This window comes from Mugil cephalus, chromosome 23 (assembly GCF_022458985.1).
Source record: "Mugil cephalus isolate CIBA_MC_2020 chromosome 23, CIBA_Mcephalus_1.1, whole genome shotgun sequence".
In the NCBI taxonomy this organism is placed as follows: domain Eukaryota; kingdom Metazoa; phylum Chordata; class Actinopteri; order Mugiliformes; family Mugilidae; genus Mugil; species Mugil cephalus.
The window spans coordinates 5324101-5341137 of record NC_061792.1 but is presented as its reverse complement, the minus strand read 5'-3'; the positions used below and the strand labels follow the sequence as shown (position 1 = coordinate 5341137).

Below are 17037 nucleotides of genomic sequence, written 5' to 3'. Positions count from 1 at the left end.
CGAGGCAACTGCTGACCTCTACAAGTGACAGAAGCTAACCGGTTGTCAAGCGGACGGCCCTGTAAATTTAGGTAGGAAAAGTAAAATAAATAAATAAAAAAATACCAATATTTTACGCATATTATAGTATTACATCAAGAGACTGTGACAAACTTTTATTTTGTAACAGAGTGAGGTCAAAGTTCATCACTTGCGACCATAGCCTGCTAAGTGTTTGCCAACATTTAAAAAGGCAGAAGCTAACATTATGTTAATGTTGTAATTTAGTCCCATAAAGTTTACTTTATGTGTCTTAGAAAAAATATTCTAAGCGAATGGCCTCTTTTTCTACTATGTCAATATGTTTCGTACGTTAATTTGTTCAGTCGTTAGCTTGCTAAACTGTTAGCTTCTTAGGCTACTAGACGACATTTGAAAAAATGGCGGAAGCCACATTGTGTTAATATGTTTTAATTTAGTACCATAAAACTGTATATGCCTTAGGAAAAGTATTCCAGCCAAATGAAGTCTTTTTTTGTGTTTCATATATGAAGTCTCTCTGTCGTTAGCTTGTTAAACTGTTAGCTTCTGCAGCGGTGTTTTCCCAACTTCCGGACACCACGTCAACGACAAAAAGTTTGTTTTCAGCAACTTCACTCCATCTTAACTACAAGCGGCCAATGTTTGGGTAAGTCTGATCTCATATTTCGTATCTATTCGGGCATTTTATTTCTGTTTTCAGTTAGAGCTAAACGAGTGCTAAGGATTAGCTCACGATTGTCGCAGCAATAGTGCAAAAGGTGACATTAAATGACAAAATATTGTGTAAAATAGTTCTTTTAATGCTGCCTACATTTCGTAGAGGTTGGTGAGCGGCAATTAAGATATTTCTCGAGATGTGTGACTTTTAAAAAACATTGTTTTCGGCCTTACTTGTGGTAACACGTGTGTCTTTAAATGCAGTATTTTTTAATTACCGTATTAACGGGCTGCTCTGATACCGACAAACACAGCAACATGGCGAGGATTTAATCAACGCTTCAGAGCTACTTTTAAATATTTAATCATGATAAGAGAATTTCAATTTTTCTACATCCGCACAGAACAAACACTATCTACACCGCATACATCTTCATCATAACAATTAGTGGGGTTTATGAGACCATCACGTCTTAAAGAAAACAACCTGTCAAGTTAACATAATTCGCTCTGCAGGCAATCACTTAAATGAAAACGTCCATAATAATTAAAACTGCTGGAGTACAAAGACATGTAAATAGTTCTGTTCCATGAGCAATATTTAGTTAGGATAGTGACTTAAATACAGTATCTTACAACTACACACGGTTCCGTCTGCAAAATAAAATAAAATAATTATTAAATATACACAAACAGTATTACTTACAGAGCGAGTTAAATTAGTAGACCCAGAATTTCACCCCAAGTGATAATGTGAGTGACTGGATTCAGCCACGTAATGAGGGGAATCTTCAAAGAGCAGCACTGCGGCAGAGACAAGTAGAAACTGGAGGATATAATAACTGTCGGGAGCGTTTAGGGCCTGGCTTTCTGCTACGGAGTACATCAGACATATACGTTTAAAATAAAACATAAAAAAAAAAAGTTTTATTGTAAGACTAAATACAAATAAAAAAAAAACAACAACCTCGAAATACACTTTATTCCTCAGTCTGTCAAAACTACCGATTACTCTCAACTAAAAGTGGCAATATCGTCACATCACACGATTCCTGCGGAACGATTCTTCCGGCCTCTCGGATGTCTCACGAGGCTGCCGGAGCGTGAAGTTTATTCATTTATTTGGGCTTAAATGAAAGAAGCGAGAGTCCTACTCTGTCATTATCTTATTCCATTTTCCATTTCACAGCAGGTTGGATTTCTTGCTCGAACATGTTGCGGCCAGGTTGAGACGCTGGCTCGGAGTCTGATTGGTCCGTCCTGCCTCCGTTGTCACGCTGCTCGGGCTCCCTCCAGATGCGATTGGGTGTTCCCAGTCCGGTATTGTGTTAACAGTTGGAAGAAGGCACGGTGTGTTTTCAGACGAAGTCCCGCAGAGTCAGAGGTTTCTGCTCGTGTCTTCTTCTTTTCACAATAAAAATAAAAAAAAAACGTCGCCTCGTCGGTGAACGCGAACGTCCCCGCTTCCTGCCCTCACGCGAAGCCGGACGGCCTCGCGCCTTTCAGTCTGAGGGGGTCAGCGGCGGCACCTGCAGTCCTGCTCCCGTCCCGGCTTTCAGTTCCACTGAGGCCTCATGTATTTGGGGATGCACTGGCACACTTGGTGGCTGTAATAAAACTCCGGCTGGCACTGGCGTCTGGGCTTTCTGCAAGGCAACCTGTAACAGCTAGAGTCAGGAAGGATGGGAATCAAATATGGGTTCAGGAACACTGGGCGAAACAGATGAAGAAAAGTGAGGGGAATTCAAACGAGGAAAGGCGAGATGTTTAGACGGGGGGGGGGGGACAAAAATAGGACGCGGATTGTTATCTCTTGGCGCGCGCGCTATTGATCGTTCGGATCGCACATCCCTTTTGGATCGACCCCGGTCCAAGTTTTCGTTCGCGCGCGCATCAAAAGATCCCGTGTGTGGAAAAACAAAGAAACGGGAGGATTCTAGGAAGTCTCCTCTTTAAAAATCACAGTAGGTGGACGGCTTTTCTGCGCGCCACCTCCTGTGACCAGATGTCGTATCAAACTTCTTTTTCTTTTCGTGTAGACAAAACAATGAAAAGAATAATAACTACTCTATGTGGCTGGATTTCAGTGCATCTGGACGTGGCAGTAACTAATCCTAATCTAGCTAGCAGTATGTTTGGAGCAGCATCCTATCATTTTAAGTGGACTGTTGTCGATTTACTTTATGTCCCTATTAAACAACATTTAATCATCTCTTCTACTCTTTCTTTATTAGTTCACCTTTTCAACTGCAAATCATTTTTTGAAAACCGATTATCGTCCGGCTCTCGGGGGGCGTGTCCTAATCGGGAACGGTTTTTATGGGAAACATTTAAATGTGTGAACCAAATAGCACTCAACTAGTCATACGACACGAACTCAGGATGGGTAAATATTTAGGTAATAACAAAAAATCAGCTACTGTTTGAGTGTAAATCTCCTGGTCACATGGTACGTCCTACTTTCCAAGCAGGCTCCAAACCTTTAAGCAGTGTTTTACAGCTGAGACGTCAGTTATTCCGAGGTTCGGTTTGAGAAAACATATTCTTTATTTCCTCCTGAAGCTGAGAAAGTTTAGCAGAGGTCACTTCTGTGCATGTCCGAGAACTTTCCCACACGTAAGGCCGCAGCGAGTATAAATCCGTCACGTGAGCGCTCGCGTCCGCTGACATGTTTTCTCAGCGCCTGTCCCCCCATATGTCTCCGAGCCGCCTGCCGGTCTGCTCCGATGGCTGCTCTGCTTCGCTGTCATCAAGTTCAGCCGGTCTCCCTCCCCTTGTCTCCGCGCTGGCCTCCCGGGGGTCAGAGGGAGGTTGATCCCTCGCATGCTGGCTGTGGGAACCGCGGCGCGCACGCTACGTCCGATGTCCATAAAAGGCCGCGTGGAGACATGCGAACGGGAGAAAAATGGAGGGAGAGAGAGTTTTCTTTCCTCGCGTGTGGAATGCTCGACATGTCCGTCGAGAGTTCCTCCCGCTCCGTCCTCGTCCCCCGGCCCCCAGGGCGAAGAGACGCGACGGCACCCCGGTGACCCGCCGTCGGTCGGAAGCGCCATACACAGGAGCAGCTCTCTCCCCCGCTTAAGCCGCTAATTCGGGGTCGCTCATCACAAACAGATGTGCTTCTTTTCATTTCTGCTCGCGCGGCTCGGTTGCTACGCGACATTTATTCCGCCCGGTTTTCGAAGCGCCGCGCCGCGCCGGTTGCAGCCTCGTCCTCGTTACATCACCTCCGCGGACGGTGACGCGTTTAATGCGCTCTTAAAGCGCTTTGTGAGTGTTGTGGTTCACACGGGCCTTTATGCAACGGCGCAGGAATGCTGTGTGGCAAAACCACAGGTTTACGTAGGGTGGGGATTTTTAATTTTATGCAACTGCAGAAGGAGGAAAAAGAGGATCTGCCAACTGCGATACACGGATGCCAGACTTACTGTCCGATGGTTCGCGTAAATCCACCCCCAGAGGGAACATTCAGGCATACAAACAAGTCTACGTTAGCTTCAAACTTAAAGGCCTACCTGCAGGTGCTGGAGTTGAACCTCTTTCCCTGCCGCAGGCACGACTGAGGACTCTCCCTGCACTGACACAGGCAGGTGTCCGGATTCAGGGGCTGGTTCCCGGGACAGTCGGCGGCGCACACGCAGCCGCACAGCTCCTCGTCCCACCGCTGGCCGGCGGGACACAGCTTCCCCTCGGCCTGACCCTCGCACTGGCACTCACCTGGTGGGGAGAGATCACATTTGAGACGAGCGTAAACCGAGGGCGATTTTTTATGTCAAAACCGAACGTGACCAGACATTTCCGCGCGCCCTCTTCCCTGCAGTGTCGTGCAAAATATTTGATTGTCGTGTTCCTACTTGTTAGATACTCGCATGAAGCGCTACTTCCCAAAACTCCCCTCTGTCTGTTTATTTTTCCCACTCTCAGTTATTTCAGATTGACAGCCCTCGGGCGTATTTACAGTAAACCGGCAGCTACCGCCGTATCCCGACGCTCCCTCCCCCTTTTTTTTTTTTTTTTACATTTACATCGTGCAGCCGTAAGCCTCCTTACAGGTGTTGTGGTCCAGTTTCCAGCCCGGTTCACAGCTGGCTTCGGTGAGTCCGTTTTGACAGATGCACTCGCAAGTGGACTCTTCCAGAACCCTGTTGGGCCCACAAAGAGCCAGCAGGCCCGAGTCCAGCGCCTCTGCAAAACACATGGAAAGAAGAGGCAAACGGTATTTACTTGTTTTTGTTCCATCTTTATGAAATATTGTACACCACACTCGCGGTCCTGATGACTTTGTTGATCGTGTCCTTTGGTGATCCACAGCCTTTCAAAGTAGCACCATTACCAATACCATGTGTTAGCAGAATAGAATAGAATATCCTTCATTGTCACTGCAGAACACAGATTCTGTTAACAAGCTGGTTGAACACAGAGCGTACTTTTGGTTTCATGGATGCCAGCGAGGCAAGCAGCTACAACATCTGTGGTTAAAGTTGTGGAAAGGCTGGCATTTTTATTTTTTTTTTTTTTGCATACCTGTGGTAAAATCCAAAGAAGGGGATACATTTAGCTTTAGGTTGCTTTGGAAAAGTGTCATTTTGCTTCACTAAAACGTATAAAAGAAGGCCTTTTCCCCCGTCCCGCGTTGTTCACTAAATAAATATACAAGTGAAATGCCACCAGCGCTTTCACCTCCGCCTTTTAGATTTGAATAAACTTTGCTTCCGGGAGATACGGTTCATTTGCCGCCCGGGCGTCATCGCCGCTTTTCCCACGGCGTCCCTGAAAAACCCGCTCGGTGGATTTTCAGCGTGACTCCGCATTCTGGTTCGAGGCTGCGAACCAGTCGAGAGGCGCGTTTCTCTCAGTAAGCCGAGCTCTGTGGCCATGTTGAGGGAGCGTGGAGGGGGGTGGGGGGGGGGGTATCGCACTGCGTCAGAGCTTTTCAGCTCGCGCTTCGTCTCCACGTCCTTTAGTGAAATCATCTGGTGTTGTTTGTTTGAAGGTTTAAAGTTTCCACTGGTCCTACTGCAGCCTTCTACCCATGAGGTAAATCCTGTTTTTTTTTTTTTTTTTTTTTTTTTTTGCAGTGCTGCTTCATATCCGAGACGCCAAGCCAGTGGTTGTGTGTGGGGCTGTTGGTGATTATCTGTGGCCCTGGCTTTTGCGGCGTCCGGCACCGTTGGCGTCGGTATGTTTCAATATGTTTTTCCCAGCTTGGGAGTCATCCACGGTCTAATTTGACCAGCTTGACTCAGGCCTACTCACCCGCCTCTCTCTCCGAGTAGTTTATCGTGTCCGCCGAGACGCACACGCAGTTCACCGGATCCCACAACGAGCCCGAAGCGCAGGGAAGTTCAGGCGGGGAGCACCTGCGCACACACATGCACAAAAACACGGATGAAGGCCCGTGAATATTTGCCCGCATACTCATCCGTGACTCGTCGCTCCGACTCACAGGTGATCTGTCGCTGCTCGTCTTATGATGGAGTGCAGCGGCCGCTTGGAGAGGCACTCGCACGAAGTGTGGTTGACGAAGGTCACCATGACGACGGAGCGGTCCATCCTGGGCGGGGACAGCTCCATGAGCTGGGATTGGAGGAGACGGAGGTTAAGAAACATGCTTCGTAATTCTTTTTTTCCTGCCCTTCGTCGGAGCCGTGTGTTTGGCGTGATGTAATCGTTTAAAGATTGTGCAACTGTGCGTGACTGTGTATACTGTATCGACTGGATGTCCAGCCGCAGCCAAAGGGTGTCCCACTGGAGCATGGGCGGGTTGTGATACACATGAGCTAGTTACAAAACAGGCCAGATTGGTTTGTGTCCACTTTCTCGGGGCGGTTTTAGATGTATGAGCGAAGCATACCAGCACAATCGCGTAATCTGAAGCGTTTAAACAATCCGGCCACGTTACTTACGGTCTTGTTGACAAGCGCGTGGCTTGTGTTCGTGCAGTAAAAGGCCTCGTTGGTGCAGCACCCGCCACAGCGGTGCAGCGCCACGCAGCGAGGGAGGTAGAATTTACTAGTGGATTCTGGGTATTCTTTGGCGACCTCGATGCAGACCTCTCTGGGCTGGCACGAGGTCCTCTGGATCTCCTCTAGGATGACTGAAAACACGAGAGACTCAGCGAACGGATTTCAGCCCGCTGACGCCTTGAAGCGCGACAGATGTTTAAAGAGCATCTTACCTTCCAAAGCCGAGTCGACCTTAAAAATAGGCGCCCGCCTTGTGTAATCCCAGAAGTCGTCCTTGTCAGAGTCGACTAAAGGGACGGCCGAGGAAGAGGAAAACGACGAGGAAGCGGGGTAAGAAGAAGAAGAGGAGGAGGAGGAGGAGGAAGCTGACGCGTGCCACGACCTCCTCCTCATGCAGTGCTGAATCAAATTGTATTCAGGGTATAGAAGCTGCAGCAGCTCATCTACACTCGTTACGGTCTCCAAGCTGGGCTGGTCATCTGACTGCGCCGGAGCCTGCAAGATGAAACCGCAGAAGAAGGCAGAAAACAGGAATTAGAGACGGCGCTTTTGGTTATATAATACTTGAACTAGCACACATTTCATGTTGGTTTTGGAGGAAAACTATTAGCTACGACAGAACTTACAGTGTCTGCTTCACTGGTTCGCGCTGGATAAACAGGGAATGCCTCAGCCACCAATGTGTTGCAACATGTTGGCTACTGTTGGTTGTTAAAAGTGCGCGTGTCCTCTCTTCACCTGCTCATTGTTGGAATTGGCAAACTTTTCTTTACGCCTCAGTGTTGCTCTTTTTTTTTTTTTTGCTACCTGTCACACGAGCTAGACTCTGCAAAAACGCCACAGAAAACATGAGACTATCTGCATTTCTGGTCCTGTAGTGACCCTGACCCAGTTATACAAGATAAAGTACACAATTCCAGCCTCCTGTGTGGCTCCTGAGGAGCCCTTTAATGCTGCATTTGTCTTGCTTATATGGCCCAAACAGGCTGTCAACTCGCTCACAATATTATGTGGTGAACCCGGATCATACAGGAAATCTCAGTTTATAGTAGATATCGTTCTATAAACCATTACTGCAGTGAGTCACCTCAATAACGATTTTTTTTTTTTTTTTGCCGTCATGATAGATGACTGTTCTACTCCATAGTGATGCACTAGTTGACAGATAAGAGGTTAATTGTGTAACAGGCTGGCGAATGGAGGCTGGCGCATCGTCTGTGGGTTACTAAATGTCAGCTGGGAGTTGTTATTGTTGTTGGAGTGTCGCATATTAATTCTCGCTCCAGGGAGTGAGGGTGGTTGTTTAGTTTCCCAGGCTGAGACGGATCAGACTGGCACAGCTGGCATGAACTTAACAGAAACCAGATCTCCACGTAGTTCATCACTCTTCTCGTTTATCTCTTTCTGTCTGCCTCCCCCCTTTCCCTTTTTTTGTTCCTTTCCATCCATCTCGTCTGCATCAACATACTTTTCTGTCATTATTTACCTCACCTTCTGGTTTGCATCATGTAGCTGTTTATAAACTGCCATCCAAACTCTTTAATTCACTATAACATTTACAGTTTATCTATTAATAAGCTAATGATGGCGTAGACCAGAGCAAATTTGCTGAAGATTTATCCTTTGGGGAGGGAAGAAGGAAGAGATACTTCAGTCCAGGTTGTGCCACAGTTATGCTGGTGTGACTTTTATTTTGGTAGTGAGTGGTTTTCAAGTGGCAGCCATATTGGACATACATCATTGGGAAAAAAAAACAACTATTATCAAAAATGACATGCACTTGAAGTCCAAAATTGTCTTTGGCTTGGTTTGCTGAGAAATTTTATGGACGAATAACAAGTATTACACTGCTGTATGACTCACTGATGTTTTATCAGTATGCATTCCTCAATTTCTTTAAAGGTCTTCCAAGAAATGCCTCTTTCTTTCTTGTTTTCATGTTGTTATGTGATCATATGATATGAGGTCACTGCTAAGGGACCAGTGACCATTAACTCAGTGCTCTGGGGTGTGCCCGACATCAAATACTGCTGGCACATAGACACACACCCATGCATTTGCCTGTTTTCTATTATAAACATAGCATGTCTGAAGCAAACACAAAATATGGAACTGAAATCCAGTCATTCATTCATTTCCAGGAGCTTCGGACCTTTTCACATAACGACGGGGGAAACTTATAAGCTGAGGTTTCTAAATCAATGAATCACCAATAGTCAGTGATCTAAAAAGTTCCTCACAGACATGTCTTCTAGAGAAGCATGTCCAAATTTCAAAGGAGCTGTACATTAAATACCAGTCATTTCCTTGTTGGCTCATAACCAACATATCTGTTAAGATGTATGAAACCATGCCAACTGGCATCTTTTTCACAGAATCATGATGACTAAACGGTGACACGGAAACAAGCGTCACCTTAAAACACGGAACATGTGGGTTGTTATGTAAAAGAAATGCCATCCTTGTGTAATGCATGGTCAGTTTCTGATGACTGTGCTATTTAACATACACGCTTTCGTAAGTTTTGGTGCCTTGTATTGGGTCATAAGCTGTTTATGGCTGCAGGTGTCCCACCAGGTTCAAGTCTGGGTCCACTGACATTTAGACATAAATGGTATTCATGGTTCATCTGAATGTTTTAACATCCACTTTTACTGTAAAATAAAATATGGAGAAGAAGGACGAGAAGAAGTCATAGAGGAGGCTGAAGAGCATTTTAATATCAATTTCTATGCTGATGACACCCGCACATATGCCACCAGTTGGACTGAACTTTGCTTCCAGGTTTTTGTTCATTGTTATTCATTAAATAAGATTGTTCCCCATAAATAGAAAATAGAAAACAGCTCACTCAGTGTTTGGTCTACTGCATATTATGTTGATATCTTATCATGAATGAAGCCAGACTGTCTAGCTAGGACTGAAGTGAACAGCCAAAGCACTTCATCATAGAAGAGGTTATCTTTAAAAGCTTGGATGGTGTTGAAGAGATCTTGAACTTAATGAGTATTTCTGTTGAAAAATAGCACTTGTTATTTGGGTTGAGCAGACAGGAGTAAGGAAATAATGTTTCTTCAGTTATTTCTTTAATCTTTCACCTGTACTGACAAAAAGATGTGAGGGCAGCTTTTCGATAGGCCCTTTTTTATAAATGTAAAACAGTCAAATTAAAAGATTTACCTCTGTGCCCATGTCTCCAGTTCGGTAATAGTCCGTTAAGTCTTGTCCTGAGCACAAATTGCTGATATTAAGAATCCATAGCAGCACAGCTGGTATCCACATAGTGAGGAGATGGAGGGGAGGAGGAGGAGGAGAGGAGATATCAGGATGAAGGAGGCTGGCGAAATTCAAAGCTTCATGCAAAGACGGGAAGGAGGAGAGGAAGGTGGAGGAGCGTGGGAGGAAAAAGGAGATATCACAGATCTGGCAGGTATCTCTTTGCTGCTCTCTTCATTCTATCCTGGGACGAAGTTGCTCTTCCTGCGCAGGTTGTTGGAATCTGGGAAATGAGCTGAATAAATCATGATGAGGAAATCCTCTCCCCACGCTCGGGTCGTACACTTTTTCTTTTCTCGTCAGAGGACGTCTCTCCTCTCGTCTTTCTGCGCCTCCATTCCTGCTGCTGCTCTGATAGTGATGTGTTTTTAAGTCCCCGTTTGAGTTTTGTCTTCTCTTCTTATTCGTCTTGGCCTTCAGCGCGAATTAATCCTCAGCCTCTCGCTGATTTTCCCCATTTATCTCCTGTTTTCCCTCCAGCCTCGGTTGTCCTCGTCAACCTCTTCTCCTCGCCCTTCACACTTGTGCCCTTCCCCGCGTTCTTTATCTCTATTTTTTTTTTTTCCCTTCCTCTTCACACAACAGCTGTGCTCTTCACTCTCGCTCTCGGACTCAGATTATTGCTCCGTCTTTATCTGTCTCCTGTTTCTTCCTTTAGAAACCTTCAGGGCAAATCTCTCTCTCCCTCTCTCCCGTTCCCTTCTCTCTCTCCACTCTTTTTTTTTCCTTTTTCTTTTCCCGCTTTCTAAATCTGTCACAACTTTTCTGTCAGGCTGTCTGATCCGCGGCTACTTAGAAACGCATCAAAGAGAGAGAGAGAGGAGAAAAAAAAAAGAAAAGGAAAAAAAAGTTTAAGGGGCTTATTTCAAATCCCGTTCCCGAAAAGAAAAGTAGGAGCTCTTGGTATTAAGTTCTTGTCCAAACAGAGTGAAAGTGCGTCCTGCTTGTAGACGTCCTGGTGGAGTGAATGGGGAAAAAAATACAAGAATGGAAAGCTTCTATCTTGTGGGCGGAGTGAAGGATCTAAGATGTTTCATGCGTTACAGCTGATTATACTCCCAGAAATTGCAGGCTAGGCACCGTCTCCAGCCTTGGCATTGGCTTACTTTCTGTCATACCATCTTCTTTTTTGCATATTTTAAATTTGCGGAGGCTGAATTTCCGTCCCCTGCTCTGGCCTTCTCAAGAAAAGACAGTAACGCGATCGGATTATCCTCCCACGGTCTCCTTATCACCTTTCCCTCTCATTTGTTATCGGTGTCACTCTGCCTCTGCGGTGGGAGCAGCTGCCGTTGAAGTATGCGGTGATTTTTTTTTTTTTTTTTTTTACGAGCTGCTAATACCTTTCCTCTGCTGTGTTTCAGCAAGCCACCATCCCTGCTGCTGCTGCTGCTTCCATAATTCCATTAAAACGGCATGTGTGTGTGAGAAAGAGAAGCAGAAACGAAGCGTCTTTCTTCCCCTGCTTTGCCTGTTGAAGGTCCTAAAAAAGACAAACTTTACATACCTCCTTAACTATACTGCCCCCAGGCTGTGGGCATGTGTGTCACGGAGGAGGAGGAGGAGGAGGAGGAGGGGGAGGAGGAGGGGGAAGAAGAAGAAGCAGAAGGAGCTTTCCATTTAATTTAAATTATAAAATCTTTTTTTATCCTCTCCTGCAGTTACCGGCAACTGTAAAATAAATTATGGGACAGACAAAACAGACTGTGTGTGTTGGGGGGCGGGGGGGGGGACGACGCAGCGGAGGCCGGAGAGGAGGGGCGAGAAAGAGGTGTGTCTGGGAAACGCTTGAATGAGAAAACATCCGATTTTTGGGCTAGTCGCTGCCAGTCTCGCAAGGATTAAAGACGCACGCACGCGCGCGGCCGCGGCGGCAAGTGGCTGCTTGCAGCGCGCTTTATGTGTCGAAATCCGCACGACCGAATTCCACATTCCAGTCATTGCTCTCTCCATTTCATCATGTGAGCTCCGGGAGATGAGAGGGGGAAAGGACGTTTGTCTCGTGCGATACAAACGGCTTTGTCTTACATCTCGAGCGAATGTGTGCGAGGGAAGATGCTCGCCGTCTGATAATGAGAACGGTTGTAAAAAACATGAGCGGAAGTCTAAACTTTTTAATCTAGTCTGGCTGTAAATCCAAATAAACGTCACTGAAACAGGTGGTTCAAAGGGAAACTAGAACGCGAGGCGCTCGAAGGAACTAGCTGAAGATGTAGAACCACGATAGCTTCAGCTCCTCTCGGAAATCGCGCGTCGGTTCGCGGAAACGCTGCCGAGCCTGTCTGGACACATGGGAGTCAAACCAATCTAACGGGGAAGCCTCCATACGGGACGGAAATGTTTGCGGTCACGTATCGCGTGATCCTCAGCAGAAAAGAGCATGATTAAAACATGAAATCAATCCCCGACAAATCTGAAACATGAAGCGTGAACCTGACATTTGCGGTGTTTTATTTCTTAGTGGTGTACGTTCTCTGTTCAACGTCACGGTTAGAATTCACATCAGCCAACAAAAGCACACCAAGTTGCTCTTTTTCCCCGCCGTCCTTCCTCGGCGTGATCTCAGTTTAGCGAGTGGTCTCTCTGCACATCCTGTCCTCAGCAGCGGGCCAGACAGTAAAGGAGCCCGAACAGCAGAGTCATTGTGCTCCGTATCTGTGGAAGAGCGCTTCCTCTCTTTTCAGCTACCGAGCTGAATGCACTGAAGGCTCCTCAATCGGCTCCTCTGTCTGGTCGGCTTTTAGCCTCGGCTGGGATAGAGTGCTGTAAATGGTCATGGCCTGAGGGCAGAAGAACAGGAAGCGTCACCACCCGTGCAGCAGGAAGTCAGAATTCATGCATTTTTAATAGTATGTTTTGCCCGCGGATGAATGAGGCAACCGTAATGTGGAAACAGCGTAAAGGCGCCGTCGGACAATGACGTCGTCTACCTCTCGGCAAACCCGAAACCTCCTTCCCCCTTTGGTCGTTTTAAAAGCCTCGCATACCTGCGAGACCATCCTGCTGACGTCCCCGGTGCTGGACGGCAGGAGGACCGTGTTGGACTCCTTGGCCAGTTTGGAGAAGGCCGACACGTACTGCTCGGCGACGCTCAGCGAGGCGGCCGCGCCTCCGTTCTGCCGAGAACACACACCGCAAAGTTCCAGCTAAAGCAAACTTCCCGTCGCGTTCTAATGAGTCAGTAATTCCGTTTTTAATACCTGTTCCGCCAAAGCCCCCGACAGCAGACGGATGGCCTCAGATTTGGCTTCTGCTTTGGCCAACACAGCTTGGGCCTCACCTACAGACAACAATGGTTTCAGATTTTAGGCTTTAGCGTCCTCTCATTTTCAATGACCTCTTGTGTCATGTTCCTTGTGTGGTGTTATACACAGAGTGCTGGCACGTAATTAAATGCTTTGTGGATTCGGTGTAATGACGGCTTGAGTCCCAAGTTAGCGAAACCTTCAATTACATCACATGATACACGCACGTAACCGAGTCCGTGGAAAACTCCCAGCGGCTTCCTCTAATTTCGATGTGAAGTGCACCAACCGGCCGCTCTGTTGATCTGCTCGGCCTTTTCTCCCTCCGAGGCGAGGATCTGCGAGCGCTTGCGGCCCTCCGCGACGTTGATCGCCGCCTCGCGCGTCCCCTCCGACTCCAGCACCGTCGCCCTCTTCCTGCGCTCCGCCTCCACCTCCGCAGGAAACACAAGCACAACATAGCATCCTTCAAGGGGAACACGATAATCCTAAAATCACCCTTGCGGTTGGGCGCAACTCGTCATTATTCATCTCTGCGCGTTACCTGCATCTGCATTGACTCTTTAACGCGAGGTGGAACTTGTATGTCTTTGATTTCGTAGCGCAGGCAGCGGATTCCCCACTCGTCTGACGCCTGGTTGATGTGCTCGACGATGTTGAAATTAAGAGACTCCCTTTCCTTGAAGAGCAAAGAGGCAGCAGGTTCAAGGTGCTGAACTGTTATATGATGTAATGAGCGTGGAGCGGTGCGGACGTACCCTGAACACTTTATCCAGTGTGAGTTTGCCCAGTTCTGAGCGCATTGTGGTTTGTGCCAGTTGAGTCACTGCATACTCTGGGTCTTCTACACCGTAACTAGCCTGCGAGAGGACAGAAGTGATCAGGCTCAGTGAGGCGGCTTCAAGACAAAGACGACTAGCTGGTGCCATCTGCTGGCTGAAACGCAATTAACCTTCAACGATTCTGTTCAGGGATTCAGATTCAAACTATTTATTTAATGCAGATCTGAAACGAGTGTTCTCATTTAATCTGATCAGGCCCGTCTGTATTTTTAGTGGAATATTTAATGGCGTGAAACTCTCAGACTTCAACGTACCTTAAAAGGATCCAAGATTCTCAAAAACAGGACTCCGTCAATCTCCAGCGTCACATTATCTGGAACGAGGTAAAACACCCGGTCATACAGCTGTTCTAATCATTCACCAAATCGATTCTGAACGCACATATTCACAGGTTTTACCGAGGGATACGGACGACTGCTCAGGGATGTCGATAACGATCTCTTTAAGGCTTTGCACGTAACGAATTCGGTCAAGTATTGGAATAAGGAAGTTCAGACCCTGTGAGAACAAACAAGAGTTGACATTTATATATATATATATATATGTATATACATATGTATGTATGTATGTATATATGTATGTATGTATGTATGTATATACGTACGTATGTATGTATGTATGTATGTATGTATATACATACGTATGTATGTATGTATATACATACGTATGTATGTATGTACGTACATACGTATGTATGTATGTACGTACATACGTATGTATGTATGTACGTACGTACGTATGTATGTATGTATGTACGTACGTACGTACGTATGTACGTATGTACGTACGTACGTACGTATGTACGTATGTATGTACGTACGTACGTATGTACGTATGTATGTACGTACGTACGTATGTACGTATGTATGTACGTACGTACGTATGTACGTATGTATGTACGTACGTACGTATGTATGTACGTACGTACGTATGTATGTACGTATGTATGTATGTACGTATGTACGTATGTATGTACGTATGTATGTACGTATGTATGTACGTATGTATGTACGTATGTATGTACGTATGTATGTATGTACGTATGTATGTATGTATGTATGTATGTACGTATGTATGTATGTACGTATGTATGTACGTATGTATGTATGTATGTATATATATACGTATGTATGTATGTATGTATATATATACGTATGTATGTATGTATGTATGTATATACGTATGTATGTATGTATGTATGTATGTATGTATATACGTATGTATGTATGTATGTATGTATATACGTATGTATGCGTGTATGTATGTATGTATATATACGTATGTATGTATGTATGTATATATATATATATGTATGTGTATGTGTGTATATATACATATGTTTGTATATATATGTATATATATATATATATATATATACACATATATGAACGTTGAGGGCTTGATGCTGTTAAAGTTAAAGAATAGCCTGAAATTAGAAATACCGGCTCTAAGATGCGGTGGAATCGTCCCATCCTCTCCACCACCCAGGCCTCTTGCTGTGGCACAAACAGGACCACGGTGTTGAGAGGTAAGCGGGAAGCCCAACGCCGCTGGGCTGGGCACACACACAGTCTGGGAACTGTCTGCTGGGACACACACACACACGATGCACAACTCAGCTCATGTGTATTCTCTTAAAACGTGTTCAAGTTTTAAGCAGATTTATTTATATTTAAGATAAATGCTCATTAAACCGTAAGTGATGCTTGTAAATACTGTCACACCTGAACTGCCTTGATTACAATACATATTCAATAATAACTGCATTATTCCAAGGTTGATTCCTGATGACACATGTTGATGTGATAAAACCACTAATCAGACGTATTATTCAGAGAGATATTGTGTATTTCAAAATGTATTACAAATAATATGAGTGGTTTGTTTTAAAATAGTCAAGACAAATCTGATGACGTATATATCATACGTATGAATATATCATACTTTACTCTTTTTGTGTAAATGAAACATCATTTTCATTCATCATTTAACTTAAATATTCAGCATGTACTATTAGGAAAATGGAAAAAATAACCTTCTCATTGTTATAGCCAAATATCATATCCTCTGTTCCAAATTTGCTAACCAAAAAACCAAATATTGTTTTTCAAAGCCAAAACAAGAATATATATATATTATTTATCTATTTATTTATTTATTTTCAATAATGAATGGCTGATTTGGTCGGACAGCTACTTTCAGGTATGCTCCATACAGATAATATAAATGCAGATACGGGTCCCGCAAAACCCGCATAATAATAAATAGAATAAAAACTTCACCGGCTAATGCTCCCCTCTTAGCCAGCTAGTTAGCCTCTTTCAGCTAGCACAGTAAGACTGTGTCACTACCTGGTAAACAGGGTCTTTACCTTTAAAACGCTCCCACCGGCCCGACACAGCGTCCGCAGCATGTTTTAAATAGATGTTAATTAAGTGTTAATATCATACGGAAATGTGGAGGCGTCAGAAGCAGCAGCTCAGGGTCATTTTTTTTAGCAGCTAAAAGCTAACTCTATCAGCGGTAGCTGTCAGACATTATTAGTGCAACACTTCCCCCTGCTGGCACGGATGATGACACTGCAGCTTCACAGAGGGTAGTGAGCCAAGTTGCTTTTACGTCTTGTATAGAGTGAAAGTAAATGTTTTTTAAATTATGAGTATGACGTATTAAGGAGCTATTGAATCACTCAGAAAAAATTTAATTCATTTCTCCACGTCTGTTCAAAGACTGACTTTTTACCACAAGGATACGATTTAGTGTAGAAAATCACATAATGGGCTGAGCCTGAGAAGCGGCTGGAGACTGTAGTCAGTGATGGGAAATACATCAGGTTTACTGGGCAACCCAAAGACTTTATAGACCAGACTTAATGACAAATAACCTTTGTTGGAAATGCCAGGACAACATCAGAACACTGACTCATTGCATCTGGGAATGTCCAGGCATTCAACCTTTCTGGAAAAAAAGTCATAGGCAATTTAACAACTTAGCTGGGAAGGGACATACCAATGTCCCAGAGACTATGTT

At 45.1% G+C, this 17037-nt stretch overlaps 2 protein-coding genes across 4 annotated transcripts; both read right to left on the bottom strand.

Moving 5' to 3' along the window:
• Positions 1–1026: 1026 nt before the first annotated feature.
• LOC125001275 (vascular endothelial growth factor C-like) lies at positions 1027–11551 on the bottom strand. Of its 2 annotated transcripts, none has more exons than XM_047577225.1 (8): positions 7271–11551; positions 6857–7139; positions 6585–6775; positions 6125–6255; positions 5935–6038; positions 4729–4863; positions 4194–4395; positions 1027–2345 (listed from the first exon to the last, which is right to left on the bottom strand). In XM_047577225.1, exons 2-8 carry the CDS (start codon positions 7035–7037, stop codon positions 2234–2236), a joined length of 1056 nt encoding a protein of 351 aa, XP_047433181.1. In that variant the 5' UTR covers positions 7038–7139; positions 7271–11551; the 3' UTR covers positions 1027–2233. The 2 variants fall into 2 exon arrangements, with proteins under 2 accessions (XP_047433181.1, XP_047433182.1); XM_047577226.1 differs by having other exon boundaries at positions 9825–11535.
• Positions 11552–12354: 803 nt separating this feature from the next.
• LOC125000550 (stomatin-like protein 2, mitochondrial) lies at positions 12355–16548 on the bottom strand. 2 transcript variants are annotated; one of them, XM_047576049.1, is made up of 10 exons: positions 16379–16548; positions 15450–15593; positions 14406–14505; positions 14262–14320; positions 13924–14025; positions 13710–13844; positions 13455–13599; positions 13121–13200; positions 12908–13036; positions 12355–12700 (listed from the first exon to the last, which is right to left on the bottom strand). In XM_047576049.1, exons 1-10 carry the CDS (start codon positions 16418–16420, stop codon positions 12605–12607), a joined length of 1032 nt encoding a protein of 343 aa, XP_047432005.1. In that variant the 5' UTR covers positions 16421–16548; the 3' UTR covers positions 12355–12604. The 2 variants fall into 2 exon arrangements, with proteins under 2 accessions (XP_047432005.1, XP_047432006.1); XM_047576050.1 differs by having other exon boundaries at positions 15450–15590; positions 16379–16547.
• Positions 16549–17037: the final 489 nt, after the last annotated feature.

Excerpts from the sequence above, each read along its gene's own strand:
- LOC125001275 (XM_047577226.1), bottom strand. The coding sequence starts at position 9,926 with ATGTGGATACCAGCTGTGCTGCTATGGATTCTTAATATCAGCAATTTG. Across the intron at positions 7,140-9,824 it reads CTGGAGACATGGGCACAGAG|GCTCCGGCGCAGTCAGATGA; the intron begins GTAAATCTTTTA and ends TTCATCTTGCAG. Across the intron at positions 4,864-5,934 it reads CTACTCGGAGAGAGAGGCGG|AGGCGCTGGACTCGGGCCTG; the intron begins GTGAGTAGGCCT and ends TGTGTTTTGCAG.
- LOC125000550 (XM_047576049.1), bottom strand. The coding sequence starts at position 16,420 with ATGCTGCGGACGCTGTGTCGGGCCGGTGGGAGCGTTTTAAAG. Across the intron at positions 15,594-16,378 it reads CCGGTGGGAGCGTTTTAAAG|CAGACAGTTCCCAGACTGTG; the intron begins GTAAAGACCCTG and ends TGTGTGTCCCAG. Across the intron at positions 13,600-13,709 it reads AAGAGTCAATGCAGATGCAG|GTGGAGGCGGAGCGCAGGAA; the intron begins GTAACGCGCAGA and ends TTTCCTGCGGAG.